Genomic DNA, 14,599 nt, shown 5'->3' with positions numbered 1-14,599 from the left:
GTATTTTAAAGAGTGTATCTTAATATTCTTATATCTATTGTTATCTTCAGTTTTACGATTTTGGACTCTCAGGACAGTAATAATCAAGGTATTCGTGGAGCTTCTCCTCCAAGCTTAGCATAGTTGGCTTCTTGGCAGTTACACAGGAAGATGCTTCACAGAAATAAACACTTCATCATGGCCATGGCTTTTGATGTGATGTTAATTGGCTGGGGACAGAATGGGGGCCTGCAAATGGGGTGTGTTTCCAAACTGGTGTCAAGTACTCCTCATGAGCTATAGAGAAGCGATCTCTAATTGAAATTTGTGTGTCATGGGGAGTAGTGCGGGGGGGGGGCTCACAGATAACTAAACATTCAAGCCAGAGAGGAATACCTATGAAAAGACAGGGAATCTCTTTCTTTTTCACACACACACATATATACAGTTGACCCTTAAACAGCATGGAGGTTGGGGCACCGACTTCCATACAGCCAAAAACCTGTGTATAACTTTACAATCCAGCCTCCATATCTGCAGTTCCCCATCTCTGGATTCAACCAGCTGTGGATTGTGTAGCACTGTAGTACATGTTAATTGAAAAAAATCCACATGTAAGTGGGCTTGTGCAGTTTAAACTGGTGTCATTCAAGGGTTAACTGTATATAATTTTTTCTATTTAAAAAGTAATGAAGGGCAGAACCTGAAGTAGCTGTCGTTTGGCTGTGTCTATAAGTATCACCAGGATTTAGAAAGATAGTTTTGTGGTAATCCATGTCATCTTGCTTTCAGAGTGCACTGAAACCGGACTTGCATCCTTGTGTGCTAGGTTAGCAGTTGTTCAACTTAAAATAAGTCACTTAACCGTTCTGAGCCCCAGTTACCACATCCATATAGTGAGGGTTATTTCTCACTACCTCACAAGGATTATTGGGAGGTTTATCTGAGATAATAGATGTGAAAGTGTTCATGTAGTATTGAATAAATTCTGGTTTCCCTTTTAAAAAACTCAAGAGGTCTTTCAATAGGAAGATGTTTCTTGTTAGGACTAAGGGGGATATATAGGAGGTGGTGGCATAAATAAAACTTAGTGAGAAATGAACAGCGATGCTGGTAATCAAACATATGGTTTTATAGTTAAAAAGAGTTTCCATGTTCTTTATCTCATTTGTTCTTCACTAGAATTCTTTGGATCAGTCAGGCTAATGTTTGTATCCATTATATAGGGGAGGAACTGTGACTCAGAGAAATTAACCAATACCACCTTGCAAGCCTGTCATGGAGTGTTCTTTTTGACTAATAGTCCAGTGCCCTTTACTTTATGTTGTCAATACCAGACAATTGGCAAATACTCAACAGTTAGAAGTCCAAAATTATGTCTGAAAATCTAGCATTGTTCTCAAATTGTCCATGATTCCTGGAAAGATGAGACTATCTGGGAAAGTAGCCTAGACTCTACTCCTGGACTCCTGAGGCCCACACTAAGCTTGATGTGCATTTCTTGGTTGCTATGGACCAAAGAAATTGTGTTTCTGATATCAAATGCACCATATTTTGTGACTGTTTCACTTCATTTTTAGCATTTCCTGAATTGCAGTTAACTGATTGGAAAGGGCTCCCTTCTAACTGAGGTGAAAAGTTTGGTTTGCATCGTGTAGGCCAAGGTTCATATATTTCAGCCCTCAAGTATCGCAAGTGAGTATCTCCATCTCTTGGTTGATACTCAGCACATTCTGTGTTATGATGTTATCTATCCTTGTATGTAAACCTTTTTTCTCCCCTGGGAGAGTACAAGTCCCCTAAAAGAGGAGAATAAATCATTCCTCTGTACTCTCAAGGCCCAGCTGAGAGCCTAGCATTTAATGGGTTCTCAAAAAAAAAAAAAAAAAAAAGAAAGTTTGCTGCTGCTTTTGAGATACTCTTCAGTGTTGACTTCTTAGGAAAGATTCGTTAGAAAACATCATATAAAAGAGAGGGCTAGGGCTTCCCTGGTGGCGCAGTGCTTGAGAGTCTGCCTGCCGATGCAGGGGACATGGGTTCGTGCCCTGGTCCGGGAGGGTCCCACATGACGCGGAGCGGCTGGGCCCGTGAGCCGTGGCCGCTGAGCCTGCGCGTCCGGAGCCTGTGCTTCACAACGGGAGAGGCCACAACAGTGAGAGGCCCGCGTACCGAAAAAAAAAAAATAATAAAAGAGAGGGCTAGTTTTAGAATAAGCAATGTCTGCTACCTCCCTCGCTGTATAGTGAATGGTCTCTTGAGAATTCTTCCAAAGAGAGAGACAATTGCTAGGAAGATAAAGGATGCTTAGAAAAGCACTAGTTATTACCATGTCCACTTGAAGGCAAGAAAAGGTAACACAGGTTCTCCTCTCCCAAACACGGACATGAGTCTATTGAAAATTAGGTCTGAGACTAGAGCAGATAGAAATACACAGCTGCCACTGGGGTAAAAAGCCTTTGAGATAAAGTTGAATTTCTTATTTCTAAAGAGTAAGAAAAAAGTGTGTTTTGTTTGGTCCTTACAAATTATAGTGATTTGGTTTCAGCCTAAGCAAGCACTACAAGCAAATACTGGCAGGCAGAGTCTCCACAGGAGTGGCCAAGCAAGTCAGTTTGCATTTCCTTCCAAGCCCTCATTTGGCTGATGCATCCATAGAAAAGCAGAATAAAAGGCAAGAGATTACTGCACCCTAAAGCATCCAAGTGGCTCCTTTGGCTCTGAGGTTATTTATAGCAATCTGGCTCACACTGAGGCCTTCCTGCTTTATTCAGCGAGTGTACAAAAGTGCAAATAGAAGCTCCAGGACCTTAGCATAGACATAGATGCAGGGTACGATCAATGATTAGATATTCAGAGCTTCCGTGTTGTTGATGTAGCCATGCCTTTTAACCCCCACCAGTGTGAACGTGGACCTTGGACTAGACTCATCCTCTTCTTCATGTGCACATTCTATTTGTAGATGTTGCTATGAGGACAGATTCATCAAAAATGACGGATGTGGAGCCTGTGGTCAACCATTTTGCATCATCAGCAAGGGCAGGCCGCCGGAATGCTCTAGCAGACATCCAGGGTTCAGCTGCCACAGGCGGAAGCTCGGAGTTGCCCCTCAAACCGGAGGTCCTCTCCATGAAGGAAGGTAACATTCAAAATCCTCTTAAAATCAGCAGCGTTTCTCTCTCCTTCATCCTTCCCTCTGGAACAGTCTCCCTTTTAACTAGTTAAGCTTGTTTACTAAAGCTTCTCAGCTTTTGTTTAAAGCTAAGTAAATTTTTTTTCAGCCTTTCTAAAAGTGGGCTTTTCCTCTTATTATCTCCTAGATTAAATGTGGAAAATGAACATTTATTTATTCGTTGGATGTGTATAGTTATGCACAGTGCTAATGATTGGGAATACAAAGGTGAACAAATATAATCCATTCCTTCAAACAGCTTACAAAATTTCTTGAGAAGCTCTCAGAAATAAAGTAATTTTTCTTCTGCCGTCCATTCGCAAATCACTTTGGAAGCTTCTGCTTCACTGTAGTATTCTACAAGCTCTTCTATTTCTCATAGCTAAGAATAGGTTTATTATCAACTAGAGATGGGAACTTTAAAAGTTGATCATTCTTTAATCAGTAGAAAAAGTTGAATTCAGAAAAAACGAGAGCTATCAAACCAATGAAGGAAAATCTTGGGTCTTTGACCCTGTTGCTTACATACAATTCATAACGCTTCCAGCGTTCAGTCTTGTGAAAATAAATATAATAACACTTACAGTAAAGTGTTAAGAGTCCCTTCACTTAAAAACATTCAAATAGCTTAAAGAGAGTTTTAGTACCAGGTCATTACCAACATACCTGTGCTTTGTACCCCATTTTAGACTTCAGAGTGGACTCCAGTGTGTGTGTAAAAATTTATTACTGGTGGCAATGAGGCAAGAGAGAGCTGGAAGCTTCTGCACCTCTACCCTATTCATATGAGCCCTAGAAGAGGGCTCTTAGTTCTTTGCCTTTGGAGGTGCCTCTTTGCCTCTGGACTTTCTACCTGGTAAAATGACAAATGTTCCTGGTATGATCTTTATGAAATACTTATATCCTTGTTAGGCCAGGGACTGTGGCCAGACCTTGGAGTCCCACGGTTACCTCACCTTTTTCTAAAAATCATTGTATGTATCATAAAGGGTACTAAAGGAATAGTAAAAGAGTATACACGTACACGTAAACTATCATAAGATAAAAGAAAAGATGGAGGAAATGAAAGAAGAGGAATAAAAATATGTGTAATGTTTTTGGCCTTTTAAGTTAAAAAATGTAATCTGATTATCAGGGCATGATATTGCTGTCGAAGAGCCAACCTCAACTAGCGAGGTAGAGAAGATAAGTTACTTGTTCATGTAACAGGCCTAATTAAAGTTGATAGCCCCTAAACACACACACAAAACCTTAATGCTATTGACATTATTTAGTTAAACAAAAGAGAAAAAATACACTGTAAGAAAGTTAAGTAGTGTCTTCATTTTATTTTGTTCACGGAAGAGGCCATTATCTGAAAGAATATTGTTTCTATTTTTACGTTTTTCTTTAAATCATTTTGAAATAAAGTGGAAGGTATTAACTAAGAAACTCAAAATGTTAAAAAGTGAATCAACATAGTAACACCGGATGTTAAAGAATACACAAAAGGAAGTAAGTTTATGTAGGTAGATGGCATAGACAATGTGTCACTAACAAAGCCATACATAAATAGCTTTAAGGTCTATCTTCTTTTTTTATTAGCTAAGTACAGACATTAAGGATTTAAAATGAATAGTTTTCAATTGCTAATAGTAGCAAAAATCTAGGGCCTGTCTCAGACATTATGATTTCAATGTTTTAGTCATTTAAAAATAGAAATTCTGGGACAGATCTGCAAGTTTCCCTCAGATCAATCCTCTTTCGTTTTTGTTTTTTGATATTCTTAAGTGGGAAGAAATCTAGGATCTCAGACATCCTGCATCCTGTGTGAAATTAACCTGCCTGAAATCTTCCTAGTTTATAATCCATCTTAATCTATCCCTTACAAATTGATAACCATGGTAGGGAGGACGATGATGCCCTGTAACATATCAGCAAGAGGTGACAGAGGGTGGCAGCGTAGGAAACTGTAAATGTCACAAAGGGCCTTTCTTACCTCCCACCATCACTAACTAAACTGTTCATTTGATCCACCATTCAACTTAGTGCCAAGTGCTAGGCACCATTCTAAAAACCGGCCATATAGTAGTGAATAAGACAGACATAAACTCTTACTGTTATGCATCGTATATTCCAATGGGAGAGTTAGAGTGTAAACAAATAAATATATAAGTCAACAGTGATATGTTCTATCAGAGAATTAAAATAGGATGCTGCGTTAGAGAGTTACTGGGTGGCTACTTTAGACTGAGAAATTCCAGATGTCCTAACTGAAATCTGAATGGCAACAGTAGGTTTTGAATAACAACTGAATGGTCCAGGCACAGGAGAATCAGAGGGAAGAACATTCTTTGCAGAAGGAGCAGCTTGTAAAAAACTCTTAGAGTGGAACAAGGTGGACGTGTCAAGAAGCATAAAATCTGGCCACCATGGCTCGGAGGCAGCGGATAAGTGGGAGAGTGGTAGAGGTGACACTGCAGAGGAGGCAAGGACTAGATCTCTTAGGGCTTCAGAAACCTGGATGAATAAAGAGGATATTATTCTAAATATGAGGGTTTTCAGCAGGGGAGTGATGTTCCTGTTTGAATATCCACTTTGTTATGTGGAGAATGGATTGTAGAAGAGAGATAATGGATAGAGTTGAGTTAGGAGGTGCAATCCCCATTAGGAAATGTTTTGGGGCCAAATTAAACATTCAGACTCATAAGACCACATCTGGTGCCAGTCTGCTCAGAAGTATACAGGTTTAGAAACACAGCAGGCCAGGAGGGCTGCATTACACCATCTCCTTCTGTGGAAGTCCTTGCAGCAATCCACATAAGCAGTCCTGGGGGCCAGTCTCTATGCAGCTCCACCCCACCACTCACTGAGAACTCAGGTGCAAGGGGACAAGATCTGCACCAATGGGGGCAACGGGTTAGAAGCCCCATGTCCCATGGGGGCTAATACTTTGTAACAAGTCCTTGGACACTGCTTCCTAACTTCTCTGCAGGGGACATGCTCAGTTATAAGTGTCATGGCATTTACAGAATCCCAGTGCTATGGTTTCCTACCAGGTATTTACAGTTATCATATAGTTTCTCTCAGGACAGTTGTACTTTACCATTTGGGTCATTTTTACCATACGCTTGGTAACCAGGCTGACATTCCACCTGAATCCGGTTCCCAGGGTAACAGAGCTAGGAAATTAACCCCAAGTCAAATTTGTCCTTAGAGAAGGATAAAGGGCTTTGTTGACTTTACCTGTGGGAGACTTGCTGTAGTCCAGTGAAAGACGATGGCTCTGAGTAGGCAGTGAAGATGGAGGAAGGTGGGTGGATTTGTGATACATTTTATAGGCAGAATTCATAGGACTTGCTGATGAATTGGAGGTGGTGGAGATGACTACAAGTAATGAAGAAAAATGGAGGATAATTCCTGGAGCAGCAGGGTAGATGGTGATGCCATATACTGAGAAGGGCCAGCATGGAAGAAAAGCAATTTTGAGGGTTAGAGGAGTGGTATCTGCTTCTTGCATATTCCATCTAAGAGGCCTATGAGACATCCAAATGCTGTCAGCCCTACTTTCAAAATTGGTTCAGAAATCTGCCATTTTCTCCTTCAACGATCTAGTCTCTTGGTACCTCTCCAACCCCATTTTCCATCCTTTCTTTCTCTGCACGGTCCCAATTGCAGTTCTTCCTGCACGTTGCTGCCTTTGACCTTGACGTTTTCTCTTCTTGGAAAGCTCTTCTTCCTGCTACCCAACTAGCGAACTCCCGCACCCCCTCAGGTCTTTACTCACATGACCCCCTTCTCAGTGAGGCATTCCCAGCCAACCCTATCTAAAATTGCAACCTCCAGGCCCCAAGACTTCTTGACAATTCCTGTTCTTTAATTCCCTCTGTAGCACTTCTCACTTCCCACATGCCACTCATTTTACCTATTTTAGTTCTTGTCCGTATTCCTCACAAGAAGTTCCCTGAGAGCTGGAATGTATGTTTGTTTGGTTTCTTTTTTTTCACTGCTTGGTACATGGTGCTTGAAAGTTGGAGAACTGAATGGTCTATATAATTTCTTTTCAAAGATACCATTGATGATTTTGGCAGGACCCATTTTGCGAAAGTAGTAGAAACAATAGTTTTGTTTTAAAATGATGACAGCAAAAGATATATTTTAAAGGATAAAAGAAAAGCCAGTAAGTGGAGGAATTGCAGTGGAAAGAAGGCCTTTGTTAGTCTGAAGATGGTAGTGACTTGAGGAAATGACGGAGCCCCGAGAAAGAGCGAAAGTCAGATGAAATGCAGGGATTAGAGATGATCTTGAGAGTGCTGTTGAGGCAGAAATGGATAAGATCCTGGCTTGTGAAGAAATTAGACCTGGACAGTAGGAGCAGCACCAAGGCCAGCTACAAGGGCGCGCTGGGTGGGCAGCTGCGCAGGGCCTCGGGCTCATAAGACGCTCGCCCTTGGTTTTGTTCTACTGTTGCTGCCTTGAAATTTTCCATATTTTTTGAATAAGGGGTGCTGTGTTTTCACTTTGCACTAGGTTCCAACAACTCATGTATCAGTCCTGAGGAGCACATCTTCCATTGTAACATGGGCAGAAGGAAAAAGTCGAGACTGCAGGGGATTTTAGAGGTTTGGTGGCAGAAAGTTGAGCTTGTGTGATCTGATTGTTTGACTTTTTTTCCTGGAAGTAGAAAGTGCGATTAAGTCCTAAGAGCAAAGGAGATAAAAAGTGTAAGGAAGCTAGAGAGTGTGTGATCCAACATCGAGAGATGGGGAAGGGCAGGGTCAGTCAGTCTGCATCCAAATTGTGGCTCTGTCACTTACTAGCTCGGTGACTTTGGGCAAGTCACTTAACCTGTTTATCCTTCAGTAAACTAATCTATAAATGGAGATTGTAATAATACCTTTGAAGACCGCCTGGCACATAATAATTCTGGAGAATAGGAGAGAAAGTTAACTAAGAGACAGACCCATATCTCTTTCCTTTGTGTAGTTTCTACATCTGCACTGACGGCAAAGTATGTCCTAATCAAGTAGAAAATGACTAGGATGCATAAAGGAAAAACCAGCTGCTTTATTCCAATATAATACAAAGTAGATTTCAGTATATTCTCTATATGATGGAAAATTATTTGTTTTTTTAGATGTGAAAAAGAAAGATAAAGAAACAGCACAAGACCAATTGGAAAAGCCCAAAGATGAAGGAAAATGAAGGCTCATTACCTATCAAAAGTGCTGAATTTCTGCACATTGAAAGACTTAGTTGCTCTGCTTTCCTGAGATGTTTGGTCTGGTAGTAACTATGGTAACATTGCTGCCCTAAGCAACATGTGTGTACTAGATAATTTTGTTGTGATACTATTCACTTGGATTGCAACCGTGATGTCCAGTGTAGGTTATTAAACGGCAGATTACTTCCGAATTGCACCCAAGAGAGAGGTTAAGAATGCATGGTCACTTAAATACATATCATTGTCAATAAACCCAACAAAATCCGACGTTCTCTTTTGTATTTCTTTAGCCAGATATATTTTTAACTCCATTTTTATGGTAATGGGTAAACCATTTCTTGGTAAATATGAGCCAAACACTATTAATTTAAAACTTCATGGGATTTGTAGAAAATTGTGGTTTTGGTGAGAAAGAATGATAGAATAGTAAAAAATGCATCAGTAAAAGTATGTTTGTTTTTATCCAAAAATGCACCATTTTTTTCTCAAACCTTACAAAGATTTGGAAAAGTAGTAAAATTTGACAACTCAGACATCTCTAGGAAGTTTTTGTTTGATGTATTTTGCTTCTAGTCTCTGCATACTGATTTTTCATGTGGACTCTTAATATGGAAAATTTGTGATGAGTAGTTAATATGGAATATGCCTATTAAATGAATCTCGCAATCTTCCTTAACTTCAGTGTGTGTGTGTGCATATATTTTTCTTTAATGTGAATTACACAAAACACTTTACTAGTTGCTTTATACTGTCCTTTCTTATTGTTAGGGCTTTTGTGTATGTGACTCGTTTCTAAAATAATTTCCTCAGGAATGCAGACATTAATTTTTATATCTTTCCTAAGCTAGCTAACATAATAGTAAGCACTTAAGTATTTAGTGAATGGTGTAGGTAGAAATAGCAAAATACTTGCTTTTAATATTTATTTAAGTATATATTTTAAAAGGATGAAACCAAAGCTTTAGTAAATTTTGATTTATTAGACATTTTAGGAAAATCATAGAATTCTGAATTTTTAAAGAAAATCTGACTAATGAATTTATTTTTATTTTCAGATATATATGCATGCCATATTTTATTTGATTGTTGATTTAGGCCATGTCTGTATACAGTAATCAAATAAACTCTTTCACTGACACAAGGCTTCTTCATTTTCTCTCCTATAGTATAACAGGTGAAAAACAGTGACACATTTTAGCAAGGGAAGTTGATAGTCTTTGTGATATAAAACACCTCCTGCTTCTCATTTCATTGACAAAGTTTATCTTTAAATCTGAGAATACACCAAAGGGGTAGATTTCAAAAAATCTTGTTATAAGTTCTTAAACATAAATTTTTCTTTAAAAAATAATCAAAAGTAATATTTTGGGTGTAGTACTAATTTAACATTCAATAAAATGTCTTATAGCCATTAAAATTAGGTTTCTGGAAGTTATTTAATGACATGATATTATATAATCAGTATCAAGAGGAGTTAGGGTAGAGTTTTCAAGTTTGGGGGGGGAGTAGCAATTTTGCCTTCTGGAGGACATTTGGTAACATCTGGAGATTTCTGGCTGCCACTAGTAGGGAGGGGGCCAGGGAGAGAAGGTGCTGTTGGCATCTAGTTGGCAGAGCCAGGGATGCTGCTAAGATGCTAAGCGTCCTTCAGTCCTGCAGGGCAGACCCTCACAGCGAAGAACTATCTAGCTACAAGTGTCAATAGTGCTGAGGCTGAAAAACCCTGGAATAGAGTGAAACTGTCAAGCATGTGGATTTTGGATTCAGATGACCTGGGTTTGAATTCTAGCTCTGCTACTCATTAGCTGTATGATCTTGGGCAATTTACACCACGTCTCTAAGTTTTATCCTCTTGGAATGGTATTAATAATAGTACATACTTTATAGGGTGAGTGGAAGTAGGAAATGCAATAGAATATGTAAGACACTTGGCTTATGTCTGGCAAAGAATAATTATTCAATAAATATTAGCTATCATCATCATTGTTTTTATTCTAGATGTTTTTGCCATTATTTTCTGGATTTGTTAACTTGGCCATCTTCTGCCTTCCTCTGTGATTTCACAAACAGCCCCAATCTCAGGGCTGGGAGAAGACACTCTGATGGAAATTGACAATTCATGGTAATTACCACATTAGTGCCTATTCAATCATGCTAATGAGCCACTGACAGGTGATGAGTATTACCTTTTAACAATGAGTCACCTCCCTAGTGTTTTATGACAGTTACTGATACAGAATTTTTTTTTTTGCGGTACGCAGGCCTCTCACTGCTGTGGCCTCTCCCGTTGCGGAGCACAGGCTCCGGACACGCAGGCTCAGGGGCCGTGGCTCACGGGCCCAGCCTCTCCATGGCATGTGGGATCCTCCCGGACCGGGGCACGAACCCGTGTCCCCTGCATCGGCAGGCGGACTCTCAACCACTGCGCCACCAGGGAAGCCCCTGACACAGAATTTTGATTCAGTATTTAAATGAGTAAGTAACGTGTTCCATGAAAATGTAGAAGAGAAAAAGTAACAGATCTTGAGTCATAGTATTTATGTCTCACTTGGAAGATATTTATCTCTCACTTAGAAGACCAGAAATGAAGCCATGTCCCTCCTCATCGTTGCTAGTAATGACATATATTCTTAATCATGTATATCCTGAATCACTTTTTCATCACAACACACATAAATGTCTCATTTTATACATGTAATATTTTGTATTACACAAGGTATCAGGCTTGTTGAATATTTGCCAACAAAAGGAGTTTTTTGGCTGAGAAGGAATCCAGACAAAGAAGAATGAGAGGTCAGTAGTACTTTAAACACAAAATTGAATTTGCCAACCAACTTTAAAAAAATCAACCTCTTTTAGAGAGCCTATAGTATTTTGTCATAGCAAGTAGCCACTTTCAACAGAGCCCCTAGTTGGGGCTCATTAAAGAAAGTCTTCATGCTCATTTTTGCTATTGTCTGTTTACAAGCCACTTACTTTAGTCAACAGCTATAAAGTCTTAATACTGTCAGAGAAACCAGGACAAAAGGGGGCAATAGAACTATAAAGGGACTATATGGAAACTTGACTCTATACCTAGGAGGAGAAAGAGCAAAAACCATTCTGTCATGTGCCCAGAGATTTTGTGTGTGTGAGATCTGGACTGGAAAGGCTTGAACATTCTCAGAATGTGAGTGGCTACAGGGAGAGAGGCATCCTCTTTGCAAGAGGAGACACTGCATTAGCTTTCAGTTTTGCCAGCTCCGATGGCTTGGGCAGCTTGGGCAGATGATGGTGGAGAGAGAGAGAGAAAAAGAACAGAGAGAGAGAACAAGAGGAAGAATTACTGAAGCATACTAGCCTGTTGCCTTATCTGTGGAACCTGACGCCTCAAGTTCAAAGTACAGCTCTGCCATTTGTGCTCTTGACTTAGGTTATTTTACTCTCTGTGCTTCAACTTCTTCACTGTATAAAATGGTGAATTATTATGAGAATTAAATGAGTGAATACTGGTAAATTGCTAAGGAAAGTGCCTGATACATAACAAAAGATTATTAGTTATTATCATTAATTGCATGAGCATAAAGGGTGGTGGAGACTTCAAGGTGAACGCCCTAGGAGGTCTGTTGAGTCTTTCTATGTTATTTACCAAGGTAGATTTTTCTGCTATTCCTTCACTCTTTTCTTTCTATGAGCAGTACCTCCTTAGCTAAAACTAGGACTGATTTATCAGAATGCACTCCAGTTTTTTCCAGAGTTACTCTTGATGACTCTCAGAACATCGAAAATCTGCAGCTGTTTAAAAATGGAAGCATTGGCTCAAACAAAGGGCTAGAGAATGTATTGTTGCTGTTAAAATCCTAGAACAGATTGCTCGTTGAGCACACAGTAATAGGAAAAATTATTATTATAGCCATACTTTGAGTGACTGGTGATTACTAAGCACCCTAGTAGATCCTTTTGAAGCTTCATAATAATAATCATACAAAGTGGTTGTTAATGTTTCACATTTTACAGATGAAGAAAATGGATTCAGGGAGTGCCTTTGGGAATTCACTCAAATAAGAAAATGGCAACAGTGGTCTGGGATAGGGCTCTCAGAACCAGGATATGCACTGCCTCTACTGCTCTAAATGGCCCCTTTGCCTCAGACCATCCCATCTACAACTCTTATTAAATTTGTCTGAATTCCACTTAGGGTTCCTAAGAAAATTGAAAAGTTGTACATAGGCAGAAGACATTGATATCTTAGCACGAGCATTTTTATTTATTTGTTTGGCATGTATTTATTCAGTCACTCCTTCATTAATTCACATTTTACCTTATTCCAGAAAAGATTTTATAGGGCAAGCACAATTACCATTTAATTTGCCATTAACTTGGGAGACCCTGAAGGAAAGGAAAATTGGTTGAGGAGCCTATGGCTCTGTAGGGTGGGAGGAAGTACCCGGAAATGAGGCAGAGGGGATAAAGTGGAACTGAAAAGAAGAGAGGCACCATGCTCACACTTGATTCATTTCATGTTTGTGCTGGGGCTGGTCATGATTGTGAAAAGGGCACACTGACATTCTGTAGGAGACACAAAAATAATCTGGCATGAACTAACTATAAGTATCTTAAAAGTAGGGCCACATAGGTGAGTGAAATGACTTCCCTTCTTCCATGTAGATGCAATTCAGAGGCTGAATAATATTTGGCAGTACTCATGGCAGAGAAGCCCCTAAAGTGCTAAATGGGGCTGGGGATGGCTACAGAGGTATTGGTAACCATTCTTCTCAGAGCTAGAAACTAGGAAAAAACTTTTGCCCCAACTTAGAGTGTATGGAATTGACTTCAGCAGCTCTGTGAAGGCTCTCGTGGTGCTTTAGATATATTAGATATTCAAAATTCTTGTTTTATGATAAAATTTTCACCTAAATTGGATTTCTGTTAGTGGAAGGGATTTGCTTTTTAAATCTTTCCTTTCTTTGATATTTGAATATTGTGTATAACAATAAGAGAAAAAAGCAGAGAGCTATCAGTCAAGAAATGTGGATTTGGTTCTAGGATTTTAACTTAAATTTAGCCTAAATTGACTGGAGGCCTCTAGGGAAATTATTTTCCTTTTTAATTTTCGGTTTTCGGAATTACTCAAAATCGACACTAGGTGGAGCCAGCATCACGTCTCTTAAGAATTTAACGATAGTCAAATTTAATCAGGTTTCCTAAGGTTTTCAATCTGTTTTGTTTTGTTTTACCAACTCTGCTACTTTTATTGCTCAGGATTGTTGCAAAAATAAAGTAAACCAACAGCATCAAACAAAACCCACAGTGTTTTAAACACGATTTTTTTCTAAGAGACAGTTTAGAACGGAAATTATAATAAAAAGTGTGCTAATCCCTGGCTGATTGTTTAGGACGCCTTATGCTCTTAGATACCAAAAGAGGGTGCTATAATACATTTTAAAAATGAGCTTCTTAGGAATAAAAAAACTACTTTTTCTTCTATGCAACAAAAAGTTCCTTTTTTCTGTATAACAGGGTTGACTGGGTTTCTTTCTTTTTAAAATTTAAGATAGCTATGCACAAATGCTTTATTCATTAAAATAAATTAAAAAACAGTTCTCAATTCTGTACAATCTTAGGTTAAAAATTGACCTAAGTTAAAAGCACTGTTTTCAATTGTGACTTTGAGACTTTTACCTAGCAGTAAATGGTATGTGAATGTGTGGCTATATTTTTGATTTAATTCAAAATATCTTCTATCACTTAACAGTTTCCCCCTCCACCTAGGAGAAAGGTGGGTCTCATGAAAACCAAATGAGGATTATCCTAGTGATTATTCCTGGTCTTCCAAGTGTAGGAAGGGAAATAGGGGAAACTTTCCCCACAAATCCCTCTGTCTGTTGTGTGGGAAAGTTGGGTGCACAAAGGAGATGCTGGCCAAATAGTCTTGGCAAGGAACCCGCTGGGGTAAGAGACCCTGAGCACAGCTTCTTGATATCCCTGGAGTGTTTTCACTGGACACGAAGTTCCCCATTCAGTGATGGGCCACCTGTGGGTGAGGAGGGAGGAGAAGGGACAGATAATGCAGGAACAGCTAACACTTAATATGCATTAAAGACTGTGCCCAGTGCTTTTTTTTTTTTTTTTTTTTTTCAAGAAAAGGGTGTGGTAGCAAAATAATGGCCCCAAAGATGTCTGCATCTTCATCCACAGAACCTCAGAATACATTACCATACATGGCAAAAGGGACTTTGATAATGTGGTTATGGGTATGGCCTCTGAGA

The 14,599-nt window shown here is 39.3% G+C and overlaps 1 protein-coding gene across 1 annotated transcript; it reads left to right on the top strand.

The window, feature by feature from the left end:
• Positions 1–2,943: 2,943 nt before the first annotated feature.
• On the top strand, positions 2,944–8,332 carry PKIB (cAMP-dependent protein kinase inhibitor beta). The gene is made up of 2 exons (XM_007454899.1): positions 2,944–3,115; positions 8,265–8,332. The coding sequence occupies exons 1-2, from the start codon at positions 2,947–2,949 to the stop codon at positions 8,330–8,332; spliced, it is 237 nt and encodes a 78-aa protein (XP_007454961.1). The 5' UTR covers positions 2,944–2,946.
• Positions 8,333–14,599: the final 6,267 nt, after the last annotated feature.

The sequence above is a fragment of the Lipotes vexillifer genome, unplaced genomic scaffold (assembly GCF_000442215.2).
Source record: "Lipotes vexillifer unplaced genomic scaffold, Lipotes_vexillifer_v1.1 scaffold58, whole genome shotgun sequence".
Classification (NCBI taxonomy): Eukaryota; Metazoa; Chordata; class Mammalia; order Artiodactyla; family Lipotidae; genus Lipotes; species Lipotes vexillifer.
This window is presented reverse-complemented; position numbering and strand designations above follow the sequence as displayed.